This window comes from Mustela putorius, unplaced genomic scaffold (assembly GCF_011764305.1).
Source record: "Mustela putorius furo isolate JIRA1106 unplaced genomic scaffold, ASM1176430v1.1 tig00000640_pilon_pilon_pilon, whole genome shotgun sequence".
NCBI lineage: Eukaryota > Metazoa > Chordata > Mammalia > Carnivora > Mustelidae > Mustela > Mustela putorius.
The window spans coordinates 2,787,846-2,811,876 of NW_025421432.1; the positions used below are offsets into that span (position 1 = coordinate 2,787,846).

Genomic DNA, 24,031 nt, shown 5'->3' on the forward strand with positions numbered 1-24,031 from the left:
CCATAATTTGCAATGTTTTTCTTTGTTTCTTTGTTTGTTTGTTTCAATGACTTCTGTTCACTGAACTTCTCCTTTGGCACATGCATTGTTTCTGTGTTTATTGAGTTGTCTGTGGTCTCTTGAAATTCCCTGAATTTCCTTCATTATATTGAATTCTTTGTCAGGGAACTAAGAAGTTGCCATTTTTCGGTGGTTATTTCCTGAATAATTATTGTGTTGCTTGACAGTACCATGTGTTTTGTGAGAAAAGAGTACTTATTGTTCATAGGTTTCTATGTATGAACTAGGTACTGTTCAGTAGCAACAATACTTCTTACAAAGGCCATTTTGTTTTCCAATTCCTCAAATATATTTTGAATAGTTACTATGCACTGAGCATTGCTAATTGTTCTTTCAGTTAGAATTGTGTCCCAACAAAGTCCACCCCCCCCCCCCCCACACACACACACACTTAAAGCCCATTCCCATCTTACAAGGATAAGGTGGCCTCCTTGGAAATAGGGTATGTCCAAGGATAGATGGCCTACACCAGAATTTAGGAGAGGAAGGAGTTCTCCATTCCATATATGAGAGAAGGAATGGCCCAACTGACTCCTTATCTTTGGCCTTCTTTCCAGAACTGGGAGAGAATAAACTTTTGTTCTTCTGAGCCATCCAGTTGGTGGCACTTAGGCATAGCGGCCCTAGAAAATGCATACAGGATTCTGTATTCTAACGCGGACATATACGTATATATTTTCACGGACCCTGGAAAAAGCTCAACGTTTTGATCCATTTGGGAAGTCAGATGATGCCAAAGCTCGTTCAGCTCTAGGTCTATAGTTTTTATGTTTTGAACAGGATTATAATTATGACTAACGTGGGCCACTTTATTTACTAGTGAAACAAGACTCTGTCCCAGGACAGACATGTAAGGAACTTACCATATAACTGAGAGGGCCAGACATATACCATACCCACCCTTCAAAACAAGTGCAGTCACTATAAAAGGATTTTGTTCCAGGTGGTGACACTGGTCCAGGTATGATGCCCTACAAATTTCTTGTGAAGGAGAGGCTATATTTGATTGGCAACACTTCAGGGCAGAGGCATGAGTGTCGGATCATTTGGATTTGAGAACTTAGAAGACTACAGACTTAAGGGGAAGGGCTTGGCAAGGTAACCATGTGGATAGAGCCCCAGAGGCAAAAAGCCCGTGAGAGTGGGCTATTAAAGACCCATGCTCTTGTCTATGCTAACATTTTGCAGCGGTGGCAAATGCCCTGGGCAAAGTTCTGACCTTGGAACCCTATTTTTCCAGGCTTTTAGAAAGGATGCAGCCTCCGAAGCTACAGAGAAGGCTTTCTACACATGGTATTTTCAGGACAGACAAGGTAAGAGGAAAACAAAAGAAACAACACAACAAGGCATCAAGTACTTCACCCCACCCTGAATATCTGCCCACTTATCGTCACTCACTCTCAAGAAACCCATGCTTGAGAAAGAAAGTTATATTTCGTTTGTTTTCACTGCTGCAAGTCCAATAGGAATAGCCAGAGCCTTTTAGAAGATTAGACCCAAGTTGGTGTTTTAGAGTGAGAAACTGAGGTTGAGAGTGATGAGCCTATGGGAAGAAAGATCACAAGGGAATGTGCCTAGACCTTAGAAACAGCGGTTCTGTGGCAAGTGCCCATCCCCTGTTTCTTTGGACGAAGCACAAAGACTGGAGAAGGGGAAGTAGAGCCCTAGATATGAGGAGAAAAGAGTAGTGCTTGGCTTCCCGCAGGTGATCTAAAAAGCGGCAACAAGCCCGATGGGGAAACTGATGAACCAAAATGGCATCCAGGAGAGTCTTAGTTAAAGGAGTATGAGGTCAAGCATACCAAGTCATGAACTGCCAGAGTAGTGTGGCAAGATAACCAAGGTTCCTGAGCACTCAAACGCCACCAAAGTTTCTGAATTGTTGGGCGCACCAAGGCACTCTCACAGAAATCAATCCTACTGGCTTGAGGGGAACGATGTTTCTGAATGTATGGGTGGATTTGATTGGCTAAGAGTTTGTTGTCTGTGTTCATCAGAGCTATGGGCCTGTCGTTCTCCATTTGTTTGGTTTTTGGTTTCGTTTTTGTTTTCACATTTTTTTTATCTAGATTTGGTACCAGAGTCATTCTAAGCTGGTAGAATGACTTTGAAATTTTTTCTTTTTTTTTTTTTTTTTTTTTTTCAATTTTCTGGAAGAGATGGAGAAGAATAGATATCAACTCCTTCAAAGTTTGATAGACGCCACCTTTGAAGACCTCTGGTTCTGGAGTTTTGTTGGGAGTGTTCTAATTACCGATTCCACATCCTGGTTGGTAGTTTTTCTCAAAATCTTTCTTTTTTTTTGCTGTTTCAGTGTTGGGCGGTTCCATGTTTGTACAAATTTATCCATTTCTTCTAGGTTACCCCGTTTCATAGCCTATAATTTCTATGATAGTCTTTCATTGTACTTACTTTTTCTGTGGTCTCAGTTATTGTTTCCTCTGTTTCTTTTCTCATTTTGATTCCCCCGCCCCTTGTTTTGAAAGTCTCGCTAAAGGCTTATCCAGGTTGGGGATCTTTTCAAGGAATCCCTTCCTACTTTCACAGATTCGTTGTATTGTTGTGCTTTTAGTCTCTGTTTTCTTTATTTCTGTTGTAGTCTACTATTTCCTTCGCCCTACAGGTGTTGGGTTTTTTCTTGTACTCGCTGCATTCGGAGGAAGATTTGGGTGTTCATGCGAGGTTTTTCTTGCTTCGTGAGGTAGGCCTGTGTTGCTCTCTAGCTTCCGTTTCGTGCAATGAGGGCTGCATCCCAAGGATTTTGGACCATTGTGTTTCCACATTTTCATTTGTCTCCATGTATGTTCTCGTTGCCCCTTTGAGTTATTGATGGCCCCATTCGGTCATTCAGTGTTACTGAAGCTCCCTGTAATGGTGTCCGTTCCATATTTTTTCCTGTGGTTGATGGCTAGTTTCATAAAGTTTCTGTTAGAAAAGATGCTTGATACGACTTCAGTTGCCTTGATTTTTGTGCGACTAGTTTGTGGCCTCCAATGTGATGTGTTTTGGAGAATGTTCTATCGGTACTGGAAAAGAATGTGTATCTTCCTGTTCTAGGCCAACTGTTGGAATATATCTGTGAGAGCCATCTAGTCCAATATGTCCTTCAAAGCCACATTTTCCTCAAGGATTTTCTGTCTAGATGAGCTATCCATGGATGTTACTAGGGTGTACGAGTCCCCTGCTCTTATTGAATACTCTGAAAAAGTTCTTTGTATTTATTTTTGAAAGCTTTTATTATTTATTGATTTGACAGAGATCACAAGTAGGCAGGGAGGCAGGCAAAGAGAGAGGGGGAATCAGGCTTCCCACTGAGTAGAGAGCCACATGCAGGCTCGATCCCAGGACCCTGGGATCATGACGTCAGCCGAAGGCAGAGGCTTAAACCACTGAGCCACCTAGGTACCCCCACCTAGGTACCCCCCCAAATTCCTTGTTGTGCATAGCTGCTTTATGTATCGGGAGGCTCCCATGTTGGGAGTAGAAATATTGGCAACTTTTATATGTTCTTGTTGATTACATGCTTTGGGATTACGTAGTGTCCTTCTTTGTCTCTTGTTTCAGTCTTTGTTTGAAAGTCAATTATGGGTCTGCTGCAAGTATTTCTACCCTGGCTTTCTTTTCACTTCTGTTTCCATGGCCAAAGTTCTTTGCAAATCTTCCCTTTAAATTTACATCTGCCCGTCGTTCTGAAATATGTCTTTTGTGTGCGGTATGTAGACGGATCTACTTTTCTTCATTCTGTCACCTTATGTCTCTTGATTTTAGGCTTTGGAACATTTACATTTAAAATAATAGATGATCTCTCTCTCTCTCTCTCTCTCCCGCTCTCTCTGTCTCTGTCTCTGTCTCTCCCTCTCTCTCTCTATCTATGTTATGTGTATTTTTTATTTTTTTATTAAGTAGATTTATTTCTTTTCAGAAAAACAGTATTCCTTATTTGTTCACCACACCCAGTAATCCATGCAATCCGTGTCCTCTATAATAGCCGCCACCTGGAACCCCAATACCCCCCCCGACACTTTAAACTCCGCAGTTTGTTTTTCAGAGTCTATAGTATCTCATGATTCACCTCCCCTTCCAATTTACCCCAACTCCCTACTCCTCTCCAACATTCCTTGTCCTCCATGATATTTGTGATGCTCCACAACTAAGTGAAAACTTATGATAATTGACTGCCTCTGCTTGACTTATTTCACTCAGCATAATCCCTTCCAGTCCCGTCCATGTTGCTACAAAAGTTGGGTATCTGTCCTTACTGATGGAGGCATAATACTCCATAGTGTATATGGACCACATCTTCCTTATCCAAACGTCCGTTGAAGGGCATCTTGGTTCCTTCCACAGTTTGGCGACAATGGCCGTTGCTGCTCTAAACACTGGGGTACAGATGGCCCTTCTTTTCACTACATCTGTATCTTTGGGGTAGATACCCAGGAGTGCAATTGCAGGGTCGTAGGGAAATTCTCTTCTTAAATTATAGAGGAATCTCCACACTGTTCTCCAAAGAGCCTGCACCAATTTGCATTCTCACCAACAGTTAAGAGGGTTCCCCTTTCTCCACATCCTCTCCAACACATGTTGTTTCCTGTTTTGTTAATTATGGCCATTCTAACTGGTGTCAGGTGATATCTCAATGTGGTTTTAATTTGAATCCACAAACACACACACACACACACGAAAAAGGCAAACATATCAAAAAATGGGCCGAGGATGTGAGCAGACACTTCTCCAAACAAGACATACAAATGGCTATCAGACACATGAAAAAGTGTTCATCATCACTAGCCCTCAGGGAGATTCAAATTGTGTGTATTTTTTTTGCCACTTTCTTTTTTTTTGTTTTTAAGTTGTCTTCACTGTTCTTCATTATTTCTTCTCTTGCTCTTTCTCTCATGGTTTGCTTGATTTCTTTAGGCTATACTGAGCTTCCTTCTTGTGTGTTTTTTTGCAGATGTGTTACCAGATTTGATTTGTAGTTACCACTATGTTTATATTAGGGCATCCTATGCATATAGCAGTCTATGGTGAGTTGATGACTGCTTAAGTGTGAATCGAATATTCACACTTGTCTCAGCCATGGGTTAGGTATGGTGTGTGATACGTTTCATGGTTTCAAGCTATGCTTCCCTTGACCGATTGCTAGAGATGATTTCGTTTTATTGCTTTTGTGCATCTTTCTTTTCTTCCTCCTCCATACGCTCTTTCTTTTCCCCTCAAAAGTCTCCCTTAATGCTTATGGTACAGACGGTTTGGTGATCCTAATTCCTTCAACTTTTGTTTGGGAAATTCTCTCTCTCCTTCTCTTCTGAGTGACAGCCTTGTTGGATAGTGTTCTTGGCTTGATTTTTGTTTGTTTGTTTGTGTCTGTTGTTTTGGATTCATTTTTCTTCTTTGTGTACATCGACTGTATCATCTCACTCAATTACAGACTGCAAATTTCTGCAGAAAAGTCTGCCAAAACACTTCTTGTTTTCTACTTTTTATTTTTTGCCCCCCTTTTTTATTAACTTTTAATGTTTTTCAGCATAACAGTATTCATTATTTTTGAATCACACACAAAGCTCCATGCAATCTGTGCCCTCTCCAGTACCCACCACCTGGATCCCCCAACCTCCCACCCCACGCCCGTTCAAACACCTCCGATTGATTTTCAGAGTCCATAGTCTCTCATGGTTCACCTCCCCTTCCAATATCCCTGTCTTGCCTTCTCCTCCCCATCTCCCCTTGTCCACCATGGTAGTTGTTATGCTCCAGAAATAAGTGATACCTTAGGATAATTGACTTTCTCTGCCTGACTCATTTCATGCCACATAATCTCTTCCAGTCCTGTCCATGTTGCTACAAGAGTTGGGTATTTATCCTTTCTGATGGAGGCATAATATTCCATGGTGTATATGGCCCACATCTTCCTTATCCATTCGTCCATTGAAGGGCTTCTTGGTTCTTTCCATAGCTTGGTGACCGTGGCCATTGTGGCTATAAACATTGGTGTAGATATGGCCCTTCTTGTCACTACATCTGTATCCTTCGGCTAAATACTCAGTAGTTCAGCAGCAGGATCATAGGAAAGCTCTCTTTTTAATTTCTTGAGGAATCTCCACACTGTACTCCAAAGAGGATGCACCAACTTGCATTCCCACCAACAGTGTTAGAGGGTTCCCCTTTCTCCACATCCTCTCCAACACATGTCGTTTCCTGTCTTGGTCATCTTGGCCAGTCTTAGTGGTGTAAGGTGGTATCTCAAGGTGGTTTTGATTTGACTCTCCCTGATGGCCAGTGGTGATGAATATGTTTTCATGTGTCTGATAGCCATTTGTATGTCTTCATGGGAGGAGTGTCTGTTCATGTCTTCTGCCCCTTTTTGGATATGATTGTCTGTTTTGTGTGTGTTGAGTTTCAGGAGTTCTTTATAGATCCTGGATATCGACCTTTTGTCTGTCCTGGCATCAAAACAGACACATAGACCAGTGGAACAGAGTAGAGAGCCCAGATATGGACCCTCAACTCTATGGTCCCAACAATGTTCGACAACACAGGAAAAAGTATACGGGGAAGAAAGACTTTCTCTGCAATAAATGGTGCTAGGAAAACTGGACAGCTCTATGGAGAAGAATGAAACTCGACCATTCCATACCCCGTCCACAAAGATAAACTCGAAATGGATAAAAGATCTCAACGTGAGACAGACATCCATCAGAATCCTACAGGAGAATATAGGCAGCAACCACTTTGATATCAGCGACGGCAACTTCTTTCCACATATGTCTCCAAAGGCAAAGGAAACAAAAGTGAAGATGAACTTTAGGGTCTTCATCAAATCAAAAGCTTCTGCCCAACAAAGGAAAGAGTCAAGGAAACAAAGAGGCAACCCACCGAATGGGTGAAGGTATTTGGGAAGGACAGGACAGACAAAAGCTTGATATGCAGGGTCTCTTGCTGCTTTTAAAATGATTTCTTTTCACCCCCTTTTTGCCATTTGGATTACGAGGCATTTTGTGGTGGACTAGCTTGGGAAGATTTTGTTGGGGGCTCCTTGTGCATCCTGGATGTGGACTTTGGTTTCCTTCCCCAGATTCAGGATCGTGTTAGCTATGACTCGTGCAAATAAGTTTTCTGTCCCCTTCCCTCCCTCTCCTCCTTCCGGCATCCCTGTAATGCCCACGTTACTACACTTGATGGTGTCCCTGAATTCTCCAATCGTATTTCATTTTTATCATCATACTTTTTCTCCACACTACACTTCAGCTTGATTGTTTTCCGTCATTCTGTCTTTGGGATCACTGAATCTTCTGCTTGCTCTCGTCTCTCCTGTGTGTTCCATGTAATGTGTTTTTGGGCCATTTCCCTGTATTTTAGGTTTAACAGATAGAGGTAAGAATGGGAGGGGGAAGCCAAATAAGACAGTCCTGGAGACGAGCATACGATTCTCTCCCCCCCCCCCCCCCCCTCCCCCACTCCCTGCCATATACCTGACTCCATGGGAATGCCGGTTGCTGGTAGGGTTCCAGGCGGAATGTTGAGGGTGTGTTGTGACTACCGGATCCATGGTGACCATCACTTGTCCTGTGGTCGAGCAGTACCATGGAGCAGCTGCCAGGCTCTCTGGAGCATGGCTTTGAACTGATCCTTGGGAAGTTGGATGAGATGATGGCGAAGCTGCTGCCAAGTGACTCGAGTCCTCGGCTGATGTTCCACAGCCTCCAGTGGGAGACACTGCTGTGTCCGCCTGTCATTGGCTTCTTGGTGGGCCTCCTCTTTCTATGCCGACTTGTTCAGTCTGTTAGAAGTCACTCCTACGAGAACCGTGAGAAGCAGCTGGCAGAAGCACTGGCTGCAGGGATCGAGGAGAAATGCCACCTCATTGACAAGGTTTCTGTAGCTGAGAAGGAGCATGCAGCAATCGAATCATCTGGAGAAAAGGCCAAACTGGAGAAAGAGTCATTCGATATCCCCAGCCTTGCAGACTCTTACAGAAAGGCGAAGACGACCAACGTGATGCTGATGAAGGAACTCCATTCTCTGTGTCGAGGCCTGGAGGAAGAGAGAGCCAAAAGATCCCAGCAAGAAGAGCAGATGATGGAGATGCTCAAAGACCTGAAGGTCCTAGAAGACATGATGACTTTCGTGAAATCACAGGGAGCTTTTCCAAACCTGCTTGGAGACCAAGAGCCAAGCCCTGCTGCTCCTTGGCCTGGGAGTGGGCCTGGGGCTTAAAGCGGTGCTGTTGCCTCCCCTCCACTCCGGCCTCCCACCTGCCAGGCTTTGTTCCCTCCCCTTCAACGTCTATCTACGGGTCACGGTGGCCGGTGGGTGCAAGGTTTGTCCTCCCCGGAGTGAGTTCTTCCATCTTCACTGGCTAGACACAGCACACAGCTCCATCATGGTTGACTCCCCCACGTCGAAACACTATTGCCAGTCCTGGAACCACACTCAGCACTCTGGGACTTTCTTTGTCTTCCCAGAAGTGTGGACTTGCTTTCAGTAGTACCGAAAGACATACTTTCCTTAGAAGCAAATTATCTTTTACTCTGTGGCCTTAGATTTCTCAAGTTCTTACATTGCCAAGGCTACTGACGGTAGTCTTTGATAGGGGAACTATTTTCTTTTTTAATTTATTCTCTCTGTAATATTGTATTATAGTTTACAAAATATGTCATGTAGCAATAAAGACTTGGAATTATTAACAGCAGTATTGTTTTGCTTTTGTTTTCCCAACATTAACCAGTCATACGTAAGCGAGTCACACCTTGCTCGCTCCAGTATGTACTCTTTTAATTTCAATCCAAATAGCGACCTTAGAGCCTATCACCGGTATCAGTGGGAGTGCTCAATGATTGATCCCTTCATAGAATACCCAGTGCTCATCACATCCCTTGCCCTTCTTAATGGCTATCACCCAAACACCCATTCCCCTACCCACTGCCTCTCCAGCAACAAAAGAAAGCTACCCTATGACCCTAGGTATTTACCCTAAAGATACAATTGGAGCAATGCCATGTGACACCTGCACTCCAAGCTTCAAGGCAGCCATGTTCCCTGTAACCAAACGGTGGAAACAGCCAAGATAACCACTGATGGATGCACGGGTATTGGTGATGTGTGGAGTCCGCCCGTGCAGGCCAGCTTAGACACACACACACACACACACACACACACACACACACACACACACACATACCCACACACACACACAAAGGAATGCTGCATAGCCCTCAGAAAGAATGAATACTTACAATTTACATCAAGATGGATGGAACTGGAGGTTATTTGCTAAGTGAAATAAGCCAATCAGAGAAAGACAAGTATCATATGGTTTCATTCCTAAGTAAAACAGAGCAGGGAGCATCGGGAATGGGCGGGAAAACAGAATGACAAGTGGTTGGAGAAGGAGAGAAACCGTAAGAGGCATGGAATGCATTTTGAATTCCAGTTGTTAAGTTCTTCATCATTTGGTTCTTGTTTTCTACCTCTTGGGTGAGGGCCTTACGTCCTCCACTCTTTTCTCACAGATAGAGTGTTTTCTACCATTGCTTTAATTACTGTAGCAGGCATATTGCGTATCTCTGCTTGATTTAGCTCTCTGGATGGGATGTTGTCCTGGGTTCTTTGTTTTGGGATACCTTCCTCTGTCTGTTGGTTTCCTCTAAGTGTCTCTGTTTGCATGCTTTAAGCAAGTCAACTAGATGTCCCGTTCTTGAACTTTTTGACCTGTAGAAAGGAGTCCCTGTGGTGCTCTGCAGTGGCATGTTCCCTGCTCAGGAAGGCTGTGTTCATGTCACTTGAAGGCTGTCTCTAACCTGTGTTTTGAGAGCAATACTCTTGTGGCTCAGCTGCCTTTGCCCTAAGGCATGTCCTGTGCAGTGGTTCTGTAGGTTGTGGGCAGGGTTCACTCCCGCTGGGGTTAGTGGGGGCAGTCTGGGGGTCCCTTGGGCTCGAGTTGAGCCAGACCAGGCGTTGGCCAAAGATACAGTAGCGCCACACTGTAGGGCGGTTCTCTTGTGTTGTTCCCTTAAAAGGTTTCTTTGGTGGGAGGGGCCTGCTGTCAGAGCAGATATCGGCTTCCAGCCATGGCTAAGGTTCGAGATATTTCATATGTGTGGGTATCTTCTCATTTCCGTAGGTCAGGGGTCACTATAGAGTGCTGGGCTGGTCCCTGTGATGGTTGCTTGAACACTGTCAGGCACTGTTTCGGAGGGGCTCTGGCCAGGAAGTATTGGTGGGGGCCGTTCCGCAGAAGGAAGCAAGGACTCCCTAGTGCTAACAAGGTTGTTCAGATCTGTTTGGGGAGGCGACCTGTACATGCTTTGGCAGGGATGGTGAGGCCAGTAGCAGTGCAGGATAAGCGGTAGCAGCAAGGCCCATTGTGGGAGGTAACCTGCAGCCACGGAAAACTCCTCCTCGGCCCTCACTGGGTTTGGAGGCGGGCAAGTTGGCAGAAGGGAGCCAGTTGGGTTAAGAGTACTGAGCTGGTTTCCACAGGCCTCTGGGAATGTCAGCTGGGGGGCAGGGATGGGAAGTCGCACCAGTCAGCTCCTTAGTTCCTAGGAGAACGTCCCTCAACAATCCCCTCAAGCACATGCTCTGGGATTAGTCCACAAATCTCCCTTTGGTGTACCTCCGTCATTTTTCAAACCATTCTTCTCTGCTTTCCTCCCGAGGGCTGCTTATTTGATAGTCCCTTGAAGGGCAGGCGTGCAGGACTCAGTTTTTCCTCTTATCCTCCTGGGCCTTGCAGATCTGATTCTACGGATGCCTAAAGTGCCAGGTATTACGCGCCTGGAAATTGGAAGAACTCACAGAATTTGGCTCCTTTGGTTTGCAAAGCCAAATGTGATGGGAATCTGTCTTCCTTGTCTGGGATCCCCATGCCTGGATTGCCTCGTGTGACTGTCGGCTTTTCTCTACCCTCTTCATCCATGGCATCTCTCCCTCCCAAGCACAGGTGCACAGGTGGCTTTAGATCCTGATGGCATCTTTACCCTTTCTATTCTCTTGATCTAGCCACTTTAGAGCATTTCGCTGTAGAGAGTCTGTTGTGCCAGTTTTGGGGTAATTTTCTGTGTTATTGACTCTGTTGTCGGTGCTGTGTAGATGGATGCATGGGACAGGGTGAGCATAGGATCCTCCTACTCCACCATGTCCCTCGACGTTGTTCCTCTGTTCACTACAGCATAATGTTGTTGTGGACACTGTCCACATTAGCTTTCAGAACTAGAGCTTTACAGAGGTTGGTCTCTCCAATGGGAGTCTTAAAAGGTGGGGAACCGGATGTGGGATTCACATCTTTCCCTGGTCTAGAAGACGTTGGCAGTTCCCATGTCCTCCTGAGTATGTGTCTCAGCCTCTCCTGTTTCAAAATGGGTTTTTTATTTATTTATCGGATGTATACCAGCAGCTCAGCTAGTTTGGATTTCTTTCAGAGCTCATGGTTCCATACCGAGCTGCACATTCAGCGTGTCCTTGGAGGAGGTGATTTCCGGAGTGTCCCCTGTAGCCATCTAGAACTGGTACCCACTCTTGTATCTTCTCATTTTTTCTCCCTGGACGTGGTAATATCAAGAGATCTATGTCTTCCATTCTGTGGACTTGCCCTTTAGCCCTCTATTGATTTTTCCTTTTATATTTTTAAATTCATTTTTCGGATTATTCAGATCCATAATTTGCAATGTTTTTGTTTGTTTGTTTGTTTGTTTGTTTCAATGACTTCTGTTCACTGAACTTCTCCTTTGGCACATGCATTGTTTTTCTGTGCTTATTGAGTTGTCTGTGGTCTCTTGAAATTCCCTGAAGTTCCTTCATTATATTGAATTCTTTGTCAGGGAACTAAGAAGTTGCCATTTTTCGGTGGTTAGTTCCTGAAAAATTATTGTGTTGCTTGGCAGTACCATGTGTTTTGTGAGAAAAGAGTACTTATTGTTCATAGGTTTCTATGTATGAACTAGGTACTGTTCAGTAGCAACAATACTTCTTACAAAGGCCATTTTGTTTTCCAATTCCTCAAATATATTTTGAATAGTTACTATGCACTGAGCATTGCTAATTGTTCTTTCAGTTAGAATTGTGTCCCAACAAAGTCCACCCCCCCCCCACACACACACACTTAAAGCCCATTCCCATCTTACAAGGATAAGGTGGCCTCCTTGGAAATAGGGTATGTCCAAGGATAGATGGCCTACACCAGAATTTAGGAGAGGAAGGAGTTCTCCATTCCATATATGAGAGAAGGAATGGCCCAACTGACTCCTTATCTTTGGCCTCTTTCCAGAACTGGGAGAGAAAATAAACTTTTGTTCTTCTGAGCCATCCAGTTGGTGGCACTTAGGCATAGCGGCCCTAGAAAATGCATACAGGTTTCTGTATTCTAACGCGGACATATACGTATATATTTTCACGGACCCTGGAAAAAGCTCAACGTTTTGATCCATTTGGGAAGTCAGATGATGCCAAAGCTCGTTCAGCTCTAGGTCTATAGTTTGTATGTTTAGAACAGGATTATAATTATGACTAACGTGGGCCACTTTATTTACTAGTGAAACAAGACTCTGTCCCAGGACAGACATGTAAGGAACTTACCATATAACTGAGAGGGCCAGACATATACCATACCCACCCTTCAAAACAAGTGCAGTCACTGTAAAAGGATTTTGTTCCAGTTGGTGACACTGGTCCAGGTATGATGCCGTACAAATTTCTTGTGAAGGAGAGGCTATATTTGATTGGAAACACTTCAGGGCAGAGGCATGAGTGTCGGATCATTTGGATTTGAGAACTTAGAAGACTACAGACTTAAGGGGAAGGGCTTGGCAAGGTAACCATGTGGATAGAGCCCCAGAGGCAAAAAGCCCGTGAGAGTGGGCTATTAAAGACCCATGCTCTTGTCTATGCTAACATTTTGCAGCGGTGGCAAATGCCCTGGGCAAAGTTCTGACCTTGGAACCCTATTTTTCCAGGCTTTTAGAAAGGATGCAGCCTCCGAAGCTACAGAGAAGGCTTTCTACACATGGTATTTTCAGGACAGACAAGGTAAGAGGAAAACAAAAAGAAACAACACAACAAGGCATCAAGTACTTCACCCCACCCTGAATATCTGCCCACTTATCGTCACTCACTCTCAAGACACTCATGCTTGAGACAGAAAGTTATATTTCGTTTGTTTTCACTGCTGCAAGTCCAATAGGAATAGCCAGAGCCTTTTAGAAGATTAGACCCAAGTTGGTGTTTTAGAGTGAGAAACTGAGGTTGAGAGTGATGAGCCTATGGGAAGAAAGATCACAAGGGAATGTGCCTAGACCTTAGAAACAGTGGTTCTGTGGCAAGGGCCCATCCCCTGTTTCTTTGGACGATGCTCAAAGACTGGAGAAGGGGAAGTAGAGCCCTAGATATGAGGAGAAAAGAGTAGTGCTTGGCTTCCCGCAGGTGATCTAAAAAAGTGGCAACAAGCCCGATGGGGAAACTGATGAACCAAAATGGCATCCAGGAGAGTCTTAGTTAAAGGAGTATGAGGTCAAGCATACCAAGTCATGAACTGCCAGAGTAGTGTGGCAAGATAACCAAGGTTCCTGAGCACTCAAACGCCACCAAAGTTTCTGAATTATTGGGCGCACCAAGGCACTCTCACAGAAATCAATCCTCCTGGCGTGAGGGGAACGATGTTTCTGAATGTATGGGTGGATTTGATTGGCTAAGAGTTTTGTTGTCTGTGTTCATCAGAGCTATGGGCCTGTCGTTCTCCATTTGTTTGGTTTTTGGTTTCGTTTTTTGTTTTCACATTTTGTTTATCTAGATTTGGTACCAGAGTCATTCTAAGCTGGTAGAATGACTTTGAAATTTTTTTTTTTTTTTTTTTTTTTTTTTTTCAATTTTCTGGAAGAGATGGAGAAGAATAGATATCAACTCCTTCAAAGTTTGATAGACGCCACCTTTGAAGACCTCTGGTTCTGGAGTTTTGTTGGGAGTGTTCTAATTACCGATTCCACATCCTGGTTGGTAGTTTTCTCAAAATCTTTCTTTTTTTTTTGCTGTTTCAGTGTTGGGCGGTTCCATGTTTGTACAAATTTATCCATTTCTTCTAGGTTACCCCGTTTCATAGCCTATAATTTCTATGATAGTCTTTCATTGTACTTACTTTTTCTGTGGTCTCAGTTATTGTTTCCTCTGTTTCTTTTCTCATTTTGATTCCCCCGCCCCTTGTTTTGAAAGTCTCGCTAAAGGCTTATCCAGGTTGGGGATCTTTTCAAGGAATCCCTTCCTACTTTCACAGATTCGTTGTATTGTTGTGCTTTTAGTCTCTGTTTTCTTTATTTCTGTTGTAGTCTACTATTTCCTTCGCCCTACAGGTGTTGGGTTTTTTTCTTGTACTCGCTGCATTCGGAGGAAGATTTGGGTGTTCATGCGAGGTTTTTCTTGCTTCGTGAGGTAGGCCTGTGTTGCTCTCTAGCTTCCGTTTCGTGCAATGAGGGCTGCATCCCAAGGATTTTGGACCATTGTGTTTCCACATTTTCATTTGTCTCCATGTATGTTCTCGTTGCCCCTTTGAGTTATTGATGGCCCCATTCGGTCATTCAGTGTTACTGAAGCTCCCTGTAATGGTGTCCGTTCCATATTTTTTCCTGTGGTTGATGGCTAGTTTCATAAAGTTTCTGTTAGAAAAGATGCTTGATACGACTTCAGTTGCCTTGATTTTTTTGTGCGACTAGTTTTGTGGCCTCCAATGTGATGTGTTTTGGAGAATGTTCTATCGGTACTGGAAAAGAATGTGTATCTTCCTGTTCTAGGCCAACTGTTGGAATATATCTGTGAGAGCCATCTAGTCCAATATGTCCTTCAAAGCCACATTTTCCTCAAGGATTTTCTGTCTAGATGAGCTATCCATGGATGTTACTAGGGTGTACGAGTCCCCTGCTCTTATTGAATACTCTGAAAAAGTTCTTTGTATTTATTTTTGAAAGCTTTTATTTATTGATTTGACAGAGATCACAAGTAGGCAGGGAGGCAGGCAAAGAGAGAGGGGGAATCAGGCTTCCCACTGAGTAGAGAGCCACATGCAGGCTCGATCCCAGGACCCTGGGATCATGACGTCAGCCGAAGGCAGAGGCTTAAACCACTGAGCCACCTAGGTACCCCCCAAATTCCTTGTTGTGCATAGCTGCTTTATGTATCGGGAGGCTCCCATGTTGGGAGTAGAAATATTGGCAACTTTTATATGTTCTTGTTGATTACATGCTTTGGGATTACGTAGTGTCCTTCTTTGTCTCTTGTTTCAGTCTTTGTTTGAAAGTCAATTATGGGTCTGCTGCAAGTATTTCTACCCTGGCTTTCTTTTCACTTCTGTTTCCATGGCCAAAGTTCTTTGCAAATCTTCCCTTTAAATTTACATCTGCCCGACGTTCTGAAATATGTCTTTTGTGTGCGGTATGTAGACGGATCTACTTTTCTTCATTCTGTCACCTTATGTCTCTTGATTTTAGGCTTTGGAACATTTACATTTAAAATAATAGATAGATGATCTCTCTCTCTCTCTCTCCCTCTCTCTCTGTCTCTGTCTCTGTCTCTCCTCTCTCTCTCTCTATCTATGTTATGTGTATTTTTTTTTTTTTATTAAGTAGATTTATTTCTTTTCAGAAAAACAGTATTCCTTATTTGTTCACCACACCCAGTGATCCATGCAATCCGTGTCCGCTATAATAGCCGCCACCTGGAACCCCGATACCCCCCCGACACTTTAAACTCCGCAGTTTGTTTTTCAGAGTCTATAGTATCTCATGATTCACCTCCCCTTCCAATTTACCCCAACTCCCTACTCCTCTCCAACATTCCTTGTCCTCCATGATATTTGTGATGCTCCACAACTAAGTGAAAACTTATGATAATTGACTGCCTCTGCTTGACTTATTTCACTCAGCATAATCCCTTCCAGTCCCGTCCATGTTGCTACGAAAGTTGGGTATCCGTCCTTACTGATGGAGGCATAATACTCCATAGTGTATATGGACCACATCTTCCTTATCCAAACGTCCGTTGAAGGGCATCTTGGTCCCTTCCACAGTTTGGCGACCATGGCCGTTGCTGCTCTAAACATTGGGGTACAGATGGCCCTTCTTTTCACTACATCTGTATCTTTGGGGTAGATACCCAGGAGTGCAATTGCAGGGTCGTAGGGAAATTCTCTTCTTAAATTATAGAGGAATCTCCACACTGTTCTCCAAAGAGCCTGCACCAATTTGCATTCTCACCAACAGTTAAGAGGGTTCCCCTTTTCTCCACATCCTCTCCAACACATGTTGTTTCCTCCTGTTTTGTTAATTATGGCCATTCTAACTGGTGTCAGGTGATATCTCAATGTGGTTTTAATTTGAATCCACAAACACAACACACACGAAAAAGGCAAACATATCAAAAAATGGGCCGAGGATGTGAGCAGACACTTCTCCAAACAAGACATACAAATGGCTATCAGACACATGAAAAAGTGTTCATCATCACTAGCCCTCAGGGAGATTCAAATTGTGTGTATTTTTTGCCACTTTCTTTTTTGTTTTTAAGTTGTCTTCACTGTTCTTCATTATTTCTTCTCTTGCTCTTTCTCTCATGGTTTGCTTGATTTCTTTAGGCTATACTGAGCTTCCTTCTTGTGTGTTTTTTGCAGATGTGTTACCAGATTTGATTTGTAGTTACCACTATGTTTATATTAGGGCATCCTATGCATATAGCAGTCTATGGTGAGTTGATGACTGCTTAAGTGTGAATCGAATATTCACACTTGTCTCAGCCATGGGTTAGGTATGGTGTGTGATACGTTTCATGGTTTCAAGCTATGCTTCCCTTGACCGATTGCTAGAGATGATTTCGTTTTATTGCTTTTGTGCATCTTTCTTTTCTTCCTCCTCCATACGCTCTTTCTTTTCCCCTCAAAAGTCTCCCTTAATGCTTATGGTACAGACGGTTTGGTGATCCTAATTCCTTCAACTTTTGTTTGGGAAATTCTCGCTCTCCTTCTCTTCTGAGTGACAGCCTTGTTGGATAGTGTTCTTGGCTTGATTTTGTTTGTTTGTTTGTGTCTGTTGTTTTGGATTCATTTTTCTTCTTTGTGTACATCGACTGTATCATCTCACTCAATTACAGACTGCAAATTTCTGCAGAAAAGTCTGCCAAACACTTCTTGTTTTCTCCTTTTGATTTTTTGCCCCCCCTTTTTTATTAACTTTTAATGTTTTTCAGCATAACAGTATTCATTATTTTTGCATCACACACAAAGCTCCATGCAATCTGTGCCCTCTCCAGTACCCACCACCTGGATCCCCCCCAACCTCCCACCCCCCGCCCGTTCAAACACCTCCGATTGATTTTCAGAGTCCATAGTCTCTCATGGTTCACCTCCCCTTCCAATATCCCTGTCTTGCCTTCTCCTCCCCATCTCCCCTTGTCCACCATGGTAGTTGTTATGCTCCAGAAATAAGTGATACCTTAGGATAATTGACTTTCTCTGCCTGACTCATTTCATGCCACATAATCTCTTCCAGTCCTGTCCATGTTGCTACAAGAGTTGGGTATTTATCCTTTCTGATGGAGGCATAATATTCCATAGTGTATATGGCCCACATCTTCCTTATCCATTCGTCCATTGAAGGGCTTCTTGGTTCTTTCCATAGCTTGGTGACCGTGGCCATTGTGGCTATAAACATTGGTGTAGAAATGGCCCTTCTTGTCACTACATCTGTATCCTTCGGCTAAATACTCAGTAGTTCAGCAGCAGGATCATAGGAAAGCTCTCTTTTTAATTTCTTGAGGAATCTCCACACTGTACTCCAAAGAGGATGCACCAACTTGCATTCCCACCAACAGTGTTAGAGGGTTCCCCTTTCTCCACATCCTCTCCAACACATGTCGTTTCCTGTCTTGGTCATCTTGGCCAGTCTTAGTGGTGTAAGGTGGTATCTCAAGGTGGTTTTGATTTGACTCTCCCTGATGGCCAGTGGTGATGAATATGTTTTCATGTGTCTGATAGCCATTTGTATGTCTTCATGGGAGGAGTGTCTGTTCATGTCTTCTGCCCCTTTTTGGATATGATTGTCTGTTTTGTGTGTGTTGAGTTTCAGGAGTTCTTTATAGATCCTGGATATCGACCTTTTGTCTGTCCTGGCATCAAAACAGACACATAGACCAGTGGAACAGAGTAGAGAGCCCAGATATGGACCCTCAACTCTATGGTCCCAACAATGTTCGACAACACAGGAAAAAGTATACAGGGAAGAAAGACTTTCTCTGCAATAAATGGTGCTAGGAAAACTGGACAGCTCTATGGAGAAGAATGAAACTCAACCATTCCATACCCCGTCCACAAAGATAAACTCGAAATGGATAAAAGATCTCAACGTGAGACAGACATCCATCAGAATCCTACAGGAGAATATAGGCAGCAACCACTTTGATATCAGCGACGGCAACTTCTTTCCACATATGTCTCCAAAGGCAAAGGAAACAAAAGTGAAGATGAACTTTAGGGTCTTCATCAAATCAAAAGCTTCTGCCCAACAAAGGAAAGAGTCAAGGAAACAAAGAGGCAACCCACCGAATGGGTGAAGGTATTTGGGAAGGACAGGACAGACAAAAGCTTGATATGCAGGGTCTCTTGCTGCTTTTAAAATGATTTCTTTTCACCCCCTTTTTGCCATTTGGATTACGAGGCATTTTGTGGTGGACTAGCTTGGGAAGATTTTGTTGGGGGCTCCTTGTGCATCCTGGATGTGGACTTTGGTGTTTTCCTTCCCCAGATTCAGGATCGTGTTAGCTATGACTCGTGCAAATAAGTTTTCTGTCCCCTTCCCTCTCTCTCCTCCTTCCGGCATCCCTGTAATGCCCACGTTACTACACTTGATGGTGTCCCTGAATTCTCCAATCGTATTTCATTTTTATCATACTTTCTCCACACTACACTTCAGCTTGATTGTTTTCCGTCATTCTGTCTTTGGGATCACTGAATCTTCTGCTTGCTCTCGTCTCCTGTGTGTTCCATGTAATGTGTTTTTGGGCCATTTCCCTGTATTTTAGGTTTAACAGATAGAGGTAAGAATGGGAGGGGGAAGCCAAATAAGACAGTCCTGGAGACGAGCATACGATTCTCCCCCCCCCCCCCCCCCCCCCCCACTCCCTGCCATATACCTGACTCCATGGGAATGCCGGTTGCTGGTAGGGTTCCAGGCGGAATGTTGAGGGTGTGTTGTGACTACCGGATCCATGGTGACCATCACTTGTCCTGTGGTCGAGCAGTACCATGGAGCAGCTGCCAGGCTCTCTGGAGCATGGCTTTGAACTGATCCTTGGGAAGTTGGATGAGATGATGGCGAAGCTGCTGCCAAGTGACTCGAGTCCTCGGCTGATGTTCCACAGCCTCCAGTGGGAGACACTGCTGTGTCCGCCTGTCATTGGCTTCTTGGTGGGCCTCCTCTTTCTATGCCGACTTGTTCAGTCTGTTAGAAGTCACTCCTACGAGAACCGTGAGAAGCAGCTGGCAGAAGCACTGGCTGCAGGGATCGAGGAGAAATGCCACCTCATTGACAAGGTTTCTGTAGCTGAGAAGGAGCATGCAGCAATCGAATCATCTGGAGAAAAGGCCAAACTGGAGAAAGAGTCATTCGATATCCCCAGCCTTGCAGACTCTTACAGAAAGGCGAAGACGACCAACGTGATGCTGATGAAGGAACTCCATTCTCTGTGTCGAGGCCTGGAGGAAGAGAGAGCCAAAATCCCAGCAAGAAGAGCAGATGATGGAGATGCTCAAAGACCTGAAGGTCCTAGAAGACATGATGACTTTCGTGAAATCACAGGGAGCTTTTCCAAACCTGCTTGGAGACCAAGAGCCAAGCCCTGCTGCTCCTTGGCCTGGGAGTGGGCCTGGGGCTTAAAGCGGTGCTGTTGCCTCCCCTCCACTCCGGCCTCCCACCTGCCAGGCTTTGTTCCTCCCCTTCAACGTCTATCTACGGGTCACGGTGGCCGGTGGGTGCAAGGTTTGTCCTCCCCGGAGTGAGTTCTTCCATCTTCACTGGCTAGACACAGCACACAGCTCCATCATGGTTGACTCCCCCACGTCGAAACACTATTGCCAGTCCTGGAACCGCACTCAGCACTCTGGGACTTTCTTTGTCTTCCCAGAAGTGTGGACTTGCTTTCAGTAGTACCGAAAGACATACTTTCCTTAGAAGCAAATTATCTTTTACTCTGTGGCCTTAGATTTCTCAAGTTCTTACATTGCCAAGGCTACTGACGGTAGTCTTTGATAGGGGAACTATTTTCTTTTTTAATTTATTCTCTCTGTAATATTGTATTATAGTTTACAAAAATATGTCATGTAGCAATAAAGACTTGGAATTATTAACAGCAGTATTGTTTTGCTTTTGTTTTCCCAACATTAACCAGTCATACGTAAGCGAGTCACACCTTGCTCGCTCCAGTATGTACTCTTTTAATTTCAATCCAAATAGCGACCTTAGAGCCTATCACCGGTATCAGTGGGAGTGCTCAATGATTGATCCCTTCATAGAATACCCAGTGCTCATCACATCCCTTGCCCTTCTTAATGGCTATCACCCAAACACCCATTCCCCTACCCACTGCCTCTCCAGCAACAAAAGAAAGCTACCCTATGACCCTAGGTATTTACCCTAAAGATACAATTGGAGCAATGCCATGTGACACCTGCACTCCAAGCTTCAAGGCAGCCATGTTCCCTGTAACCAAACGGTGGGAGAAACAGCCAAGATAACCACTGATGGATGCACGGGTATTGGTGATGTGGAGTCCGCCCGTGCAGGCCAGCTTAGACACACACACACACACACACACACACACACATACCCACCACACACACACAAAGGAATGCTGCATAGCCCTCAGAAAGAATGAATACTTACAATTTACATCAAGATGGATGGAACTGGAGGTTATTTTGCTAAGTGAAATAAGCCAATCAGAGAAAGACAAGTATCATATGGTTTCATTCCTAAGTAAAAAAACAGAGCAGGGAGCATCGGGAATGGGCGGGAAAACAGAATGACAAGTGGTTGGAGAAGGAGAGAAACCATTCAAAATGGAATGCATTTTGAATTCCAGTTGTTAAGTTCTTCATCTTTGGTTCTTGTTTTCTACCTCTTGGGTGAGGGCCTTACGTCCTCCACTCTTTTCTCACAGATAGAGTGTTTTCTACCATTGCTTTAATTACTGTAGCAGGCATATTGCGTATCTCTGCTTGATTTAGCTCTCTGGATGGGATGTTGTCCTGGGTTCTTTGTTTTGGGATACCTTCCTCTGTCTGTTGGTTTCCTCTAAGTGTCTCTGTTTGCATGCTTTAAGCAAGTCAACTAGATGTCCCGTTCTTGAACTTTTTGACCTGTAGAAAGGAGTCCCTGTGGTGCTCTGCAGTGGCATGTTCCCTGCTCAGGAAGGCTGTGTTCATGTCACTTGAAGGCTGTCTCTAACCTGTGTTTTGAGAGCAATACTCTTGTGGCTCAGCTGCCTTTGCCCTAAGGCATGTCCTGTGCAGTGGTTCTGTAGGTTGTGGGCAGGGTTCACTCCCGCTGGGGTTAGTGGGGGCAGTCTGGGGGTCCCTTGGGCTCGAGTTGAGCCAGACCAGGCGTTGGCCAAAGATACAGTAGCGCCACACTGTAGGGCGGTTCTCTTGTGTTGTTCCCTTAAAAGGTTTCTTTGGTGGGAGGGGCCTGCTGTCAGAGCAGATATATCGGCTTCCAGCCATGGCTAAGGTTCGAGATATTTCATATGTGTGGGTATCTTCTCATTTCCGTAGGTCAGGGGTCACTATAGAGTGCTGGGCTGGTCCCTGTGATGGTTGCTTGAACACTGTCAGGCACTGTTTCGGAGGGGCTCTGGCCAGGAAGTATTGGTGGGGGGGCCGTTCCGCAGAAGGAAGCAAGGACTCCCTAGTGCTAACAAGGTTGTTCAGATCTGTTTGGGGAGGCGACCTGTACATGCTTTGGCAGGGATGGTGAGGCCAGTAGCAGTGCAGGATAAGCGGTAGCAGCAAGGCCCATTGTGGGAGGTAACCTGCAGCCACGGAAAACTCCTCCTCGGCCCTCACTGGGTTTGGAGGCGGGCAAGTTGGCAGAAGGGAGCCAGTTGGGTTAAGAGTACTGAGCTGGTTTCCACAGGCCTCTGGGAATGTCAGCTGGTGGGCAGGGATGGGAAGTCGCACCAGTCAGCTCCTTAGTTCCTAGGAGAACGTCGTCCCTCAACAATCCCCTCAAGCACATGCTCTGGGATTAGTCCACAAATCTCCCTTTGGTGTACCTCCGTCATTTTTCAAACCATTCTTCTCTGCTTTCCTCCCGAGGGCTGCTTATTTGATAGTCCCTTGAAGGGCAGGCGTGCAGGACTCAGTTTCCTCTTATCCTCCTGGGCCTTGCAGATCTGATTCTACGGATGCCTAAAGTGCCAGGTATTACGCGCCTGGAAATTGGAAGAACTCACAGAATTTGGCTCCTTTGGTTTGCAAAGCCAAATGTGATGGGAATCTGTCTTCCTTGTCTGGGATCCCCATGCCTGGATTGCCTCGTGTGACTGTCGGCTTTTCTCTACCCTCTTCATCCATGGCATCTCTCCCTCCCAAGCACAGGTGCACAGGTGGCTTTAGATCCTGATGGCATCTTTACCCTTTCTATTCTCTTGATCTAGCCACTTTAGAGCATTTCGCTGTAGAGAGTCTGTTGTGCCAGTTTTGGGGGGTAATTTTCTGTGTTATTGACTCTGTTGTCGGTGCTGTGTAGATGGATGCATGGGACAGGGTGAGCATAGGATCCTCCTACTCCACCATGTCCCTCGACGTTGTTCCTCTGTTCACTACAGCATAATGTTGTTGTGGACACTGTCCACATTAGCTTTCAGAACTAGAGCTTTACAGAGGTTGGTCTCTCCAATGGGAGTCTTAAAAGGTGGGGAACCGGATGTGGGATTCACATCTTTCCCTGGTCTAGAAGACGTTGGCAGTTCCCATGTCCTCCTGAGTATGTGTCTCAGCCTCTCCTGTTTCAAAATGGGTTTTTCTTATTTATCGGATGTATACCAGCAGCTCAGCTAGTTTGGATTTCTTTCAGAGCTCATGGTTCCATACCGAGCTGCACATTCAGCGTGTCCTTGGAGGAGGTGATTTCCGGAGTGTCCCCTGTAGCCATCTAGAACTGGTACCCACTCTTGTATCTTCTCATTTTTTCTCCCTGGACGTGGTAATATCAAGAGATCTATGTCTTCCATTCTGTGGACTTGCCCTTTAGCCCTCTATTGATTTTTCCTTTTATATTTTTAAATTCATTTATCGGATTATTCAGATCCATAATTTGCAATGTTTTTTCTTTGTTTGTTTGTTTGTTTCAATGACTTCTGTTCACTGAACTTCTCCTTTGGCACATGCATTGTTTCTGTGCTTATTGAGTTGTCTGTGGTCTCTTGAAATTCCCTGAAGTTCCTTCATTATATTGAATTCTTTGTCAGGGAACTAAGAAGTTGCCATTTTTCGGTGGTTAGTTCCTGAAAAATTATTGTGTTGCTTGGCAGTACCATGTGTTTTTTGTGAGAAAAGAGTACTTATTGTTCATAGGTTTCTATGTATGAACTAGGTACTGTTCAGTAGCAACAATACTTCTTACAAAGGCCATTTTGTTTTCCAATTCCTCAAATATATTTTGAATAGTTACTATGCACTGAGCATTGCTAATTGTTCTTTCAGTTAGAATTGTGTCCCAACAAAGTCCACCCCCCCCCCCCACACACACACACACTTAAAGCCCATTCCCATCTTACAAGGATAAGGTGGCCTCCTTGGAAATAGGGTATGTCCAAGGATAGATGGCCTACACCAGAATTTAGGAGAGGAAGGAGTTCTCCATTCCATATATGAGAGAAGGAATGGCCCAACTGACTCCTTATCTTTGGCCTTCTTTCCAGAACTGGGAGAAAATAAACTTTT

General features: G+C 44.5%; 1 protein-coding gene across 5 annotated transcripts in view; it reads left to right on the top strand.

Annotated features, from left to right (window-relative positions):
* LOC123392855 overlaps window positions 1–24,031 on the top strand; it is an 83,902-nt gene that overhangs the window by 10,850 nt on the left and 49,021 nt on the right. For all 5 annotated transcript variants that reach the window (XR_006607530.1, XR_006607531.1, XM_045082960.1 and 2 more), the window contains exons 3-5: window positions 1,301–1,373; window positions 2,218–2,329; window positions 13,014–13,086. Coding sequence is in view for 3 of the 5 variants with exons in the window: in XM_045082960.1 (XP_044938895.1) it covers window positions 1,301–1,373; window positions 2,218–2,329; window positions 13,014–13,086 (258 nt within the window). In the remaining 2 variants the exon portion in view is untranslated. The remainder of the gene's footprint in view (window positions 1–1,300; window positions 1,374–2,217; window positions 2,330–13,013; window positions 13,087–24,031) is intronic.